We start from the raw sequence: 4,841 nt of genomic DNA, 5'->3' as shown, positions 1-4,841 counted from the left end.
CGAACGGCTCCTGCGGCGCTCGACCAGACTCTCCCGGTTCATGTCCAGTGACAGTTTCCGTTGGAGGATGGGGAGAGCCTCCACCTATTGGAGCTGGTGATGGCCAGTGTCTCTGCCCAGGATCCGTGTTTCTGACAATCCGGAGCATTCCCACCAGGCACCACAGGCTGGCTGAAGGGCTAACACAGGGAATTGCCTTGCTGATATTCTGGTGCTGGTTGGGAGAAGAAGGGTTCCTGGGTCATGTCCAGTGACGATTTCCATTGGAGGATGGGGAGAGGCTCCTCCTATTGGAGGTGTAGGTGATCGTTGCCTCCGTCTGAGATCTCTGTGTTCCTGGCAATGTGCAGCACCTGGTGGGGGTGCTGCAGATTGTCAGGAACACAGAGATCCTGGGCAGAGACATCGGCCATCGCCGACTCTGATAGGTGAGGCCCCTCCCCATCCTCCAACGGAAACTGTCACTGGACATGAACCAGGAGACCCAGAGGGATATGAACTCTAGCCTGGTTTGGAAACTATAGAATTGGCTCACTTCCTTCCACCTCTCTATTCCCAACACAACAAGCTGACAAGATGGGTGAGCCCTCCCTACTGGCTGGGAGCAGAACGACTTATCGAGGAGAGTCTGGCCGAGCACTGAAGGAGTTGATCAGCTGGTGCCAGGTCCTGGGAATCCTTCTTATAGGGCAGCTGAAGTGCTAACACAGGGAATTGCCTTGGTGATCCACTGGAGGTGGTTAAAAGAAGAAGGCTTCCTCGGTCACGTCCAGTGACGGTTTCCATCGGAGGATGGGGAGGGCCTCCACCTATCGGGGGCGGCGATGGCCGATGTCTCTGCCCAGGATCCCTGTGTTCCTGACAATCTGCAACACCCCCACCAGGTGCTGCAGATTGCCAGGAACACAGAGATCTCAGACGGAGGTAACGATCACCTACGCCTCCAATAGGAGGAGCCTTTCCCCATCCTCTGATGGAAATCGTCATTGGACGTGACCCCGGAGGCCTTCTTCTCCTAACCACTACCAGGAGATCAGCAAGGCAATGCCCTGTGTTAGCCCTACAGCCGCCCTACGAGGAGGACTCCTGAGACCTGGCACCAGCTGATCAACTCCTTCAGTGCTCGGCCAGACTCTCCTCGATAAGTCGTTCTGCTCCCAGCCAGTAGGGAGAGCTCACCCATCTTGTCAGCTTGTTGTGTTGGGAATAGAGAGGTGGAAGGAAGTGAGCCAATTCTATAGTTTCCAAACCAGGCTAGAGCTCAAATCCCGCTGTGTCTCCTGGTTCATGTCCAGTGACAGTTTCCGTTGGAGGATGGGGAGGGGCCTCACCTATCAGAGTCGGCGATGGCCGATGTCTCTGCCCAGGATCTCTGTGTTCCTGACAATCTGCAGCACCCCCACCAGGTGCTGCACATTGCCAGGAACACAGAGATCTCAGACGGAGGCAACGATCACCTACACCTCCAATAGGAGGAGCCTCTCCCCATCCTCCAATGGAAATCGTCACTGGACATGACCAAGGAACCCCTCTTCTCCCAACCAACACCAGAAGATCAGCAAGGCAATTCCCTGTGTTAGCACTTCAGCCACCCTACAGGGAGGATTCCTGAGACCTGGCACCAGTCGATCGGTTCCTTCAATGCTCGGCCAGACTCTGCCCAGCCAGAAGGGAGATCTCTCCATCTTGTCAGCTTGTTGTGCTGGGAAAAGAGAGGTGGAAGGAAGTGAGCCAATTCTATAGTTTCCAAACCAGGCTAGAGCTCAAATCCCTCTGGAGACAATATATATGCATGCATATGTGTGTGTGTGTGTGTGAGTGCATGTGTGTTTATGTATGAGTGCATGTATGTGTGTATATACACACATGGGGGGATGTGATATGTGTGTATATATGTGTATGTGTTGTGTGTGTACATATATATACACACTGGGGGGTGTGTACATATATGCATGTGTGTGTGTTTTGTGTGTACATATATATACACACTGGGGGGGTGTGCACATATATGTGTGTTGTGTGTGTACATATATATACACACTGGGGGGGTGTGTATATATATGTATGTGTGTGTGTGTGTGGTGATGTGTAATATACATACATATACATATTACTCCAGAGGTAATGCTCTGTATAATTTTACTCTCTTGTTCTGGCTCTGTTCAAGGAAACCTATACATCTACATCCTTGATCTCCCTCTCCTCTGGTCCTTCGGCGCCACTCTGCTTCCCATCACCTGAATGACTGACTGACTCCCAGGGCTGACAGGACTTTTCAAGTCTCCACAGCTGGTCTTGCATCTCATCCTCAGCAACCAGCTGTTGAAGACGAGCTTCCTTTTTCATCCTCCACTTGTCCCGGCTCCTCGTTGAGAATTTCCAACGGGACTCCAAGTTCCTTCAGCAATCTGTTCTTCTGCTGAACTTCTTCGCGTAGACAAAAGACCTCTACCTCCATCTCTGTGATCTTCTTGCCTATGCGCTCGTTTATTTCCTTAAAGCAAGATTCAACGTACTCCAAGTGCTGGGCCCGATCTTGTTCCATCAGGTTCTTAATCAGTTCAACTTCCTTCTGCTTCGTTTGTAGTTCATCCTCTTGTCTCAGGTTTTGACACGAAAGCTCCTCAATCTCCCGCTGCTTCTTCTTCAACTCCTTCAGGAGCTCTTCAATCTCGTGTTGTTCCTTCTCCCCAAGTTCCTCCTCGAGAGGATCTACTTTGTCTTCTTTTCCAGTGATCTGACCACATTTGTTGAGCTTCTCGTATTGAATACGCCTGTCCATTTCCCTATCTTTGTCTTCCAATTGCTTTTTAAGTTCATTAATTTCTTTTTGTTTTTCAACTACTACTTTCTCATGTCTTTCATTTAGACTCAAAATTCTATCGAAAAGTAATATCTTGTCTTTTAATTCTTCCTTAAAATCATTCATTTCCTTCTCCTTTTGAAAATACATGTCCATCTCTTTCTCTCTGTCTTCCACGTCCTTTCGAAGTTTATCAATTTCTTTTTGTTTTTCCCTTACTTTTTCAATTAAATTTTTTTCATTTCTTTCATTTTGGCTTACAAGTTCATCAAAAGCCAATTGCTTTTCTTCTAATTCCCTCTTGAGACACTGAACTTCCTTCTCACAAAAAACAAGCTTGTATATATCACTATGTCTGTCTTCTATCTCTCTTCGAAGCTCACAGATTTCTCGTTGTTTTTCAACTGCTATTTTCTCAAATTGCTCTTTGATTTCATTGCAGTTGACAGATTCTTTCGCCTTCGCCTCTAGTTTCTTACGAAGTTCATCCAGTTCCATTTGCTTGTTGGTATCTTGCACCAAGAGCCCCTCTATCTGTTCATTTTTTCCAGCCATTTCTTTCTGTAGCTCTTGGATCTTCCTCTCATATTCCAATAACTTTTCCTGTTTCGAGGCGTTTTGTCTTTTCAGTTCAGTAATATCCTTCTTGTTCTGCAAAAGATCGTTTTTCTCTGCAACCTGACTTTCTCTCAATTCTAGTATTTCCTTCTGATGATTGGCCAAAGCCTGCTGGTCCTCTAGTGCCTTCCTCTGCAGGCTCTGGTTCTCTAGGCAGATAGCCTCCATCTTGGCCTCTACTTCCAGAACTCTAGCCTCTGCCTCCTCGGCCATGTCCAAAAGGTCTTGGACCTGCAAGACTGCATTTTCCACCTCTTTGGTCGACAAGAGCTTGCCACACTCCTTCCTGACTCGTTCCAAAAGAATTTCCTTTAGGTTGTCGTTCCTCCTCTGGGCGGCATCCAATTGTCGGCGCAAACCAGCCACTTCGTTGTCCAGAATTTCCATCCTTGGTTGGTCCTTGCCTCTCTTCCTCCACAAATTGCGTACAGCAAGTAAAGGAAGAGCGCAAATGGTTATAAACGATAATGTCAAAGCTCCACTCAGGAACTGAGCCATACCACCTTTCAACACAATACTAATAACAGCAACAGGCATTGTTATATGTTATACGTTATACCTCACACTGTCACTTAGGTTAGCTTTTGAAAATGACACTTGCTCCAGAATGCATAAGGAGATTCCATTCCCTGGAGACGTCTGCACTGGATCTAGGAGTCGTGGGGCTTCGAGAAGACATGTTAATCCAATGGGGGTTTCTCCAGAGGCCTTCGGGAGCTGAAGAGGGCTTTGCAGGACCCAGGAATCTCCAAGACTTCAAGAAGACGTGATAATCGTTTAGGAACTGAAGGAGGCTCCGCAGGAACCAGAGGTCTCCAACACTTCGCACAGAGTCGTCACTGACGCCACAGACGGAAGAAACTGCACAGCCGCCCTAGTCAATCTTTTATAAACTCTCATGCACCAGAAAAGATGAAAAAATGAGATGAGCGAAGGAACAATTAGTCCTGAATCTAAACTTACTCCAGAGACACTCAATATTTCACTCTATAAAGTCTCAAAGATTTAATATTGCAAGAAAGCAAAATTGGAGATTTATTTGCCATCTTGATGCTTTTCTCAGTGAATAGTCGTGGGGGGACGGGAGGCGGGGATTCATCGTAGGGGGTTCAATGACATTGTTGATAAACGGAAGGGGTGTTCAGGGGAAGGGAGAATTATGGTAGGTGAGGAAATGTTTGGTACTAAGGGCGAATCCATACATTACACAAGTAAATGTATACATACATTTATGCACAGATATATGGAAGCACTTATGCAAACATACATAAATATGTTTACGCACACACGCATATATATGAATAAAAAATAATAAATATAAATTATATATATATATATTATATATATATATATAATATAATATATACACATATATATATACCACACATTTAAGCACATATTCATATATACTTACATGCAT

General features: G+C 46.3%; 1 protein-coding gene across 1 annotated transcript; it reads right to left on the bottom strand.

Annotated features, from left to right (window-relative positions):
• Positions 1-2,077: 2,077 nt before the first annotated feature.
• LOC135216672 (repetitive organellar protein-like) lies at positions 2,078-4,254 on the bottom strand. The gene has a single exon (XM_064252065.1). The coding sequence runs from the start codon at positions 3,956-3,958 to the stop codon at positions 2,309-2,311; it is 1,650 nt and encodes a 549-aa protein (XP_064108135.1). The 5' UTR covers positions 3,959-4,254; the 3' UTR covers positions 2,078-2,308.
• Positions 4,255-4,841: the final 587 nt, after the last annotated feature.

The sequence above is a fragment of the Macrobrachium nipponense genome, chromosome 6 (assembly GCF_015104395.2).
Source record: "Macrobrachium nipponense isolate FS-2020 chromosome 6, ASM1510439v2, whole genome shotgun sequence".
NCBI classification, from domain to species: Eukaryota; Metazoa; Arthropoda; class Malacostraca; order Decapoda; family Palaemonidae; genus Macrobrachium; species Macrobrachium nipponense.
Note: the sequence above shows the minus strand (reverse complement) of the source record. Positions and strands in the feature narration are given on the sequence as shown.

Excerpts from the sequence above, each read along its gene's own strand:
- LOC135216672 (XM_064252065.1), bottom strand. The coding sequence starts at position 3,958 with ATGCCTGTTGCTGTTATTAGTATTGTGTTGAAAGGTGGTATGGCTCAG.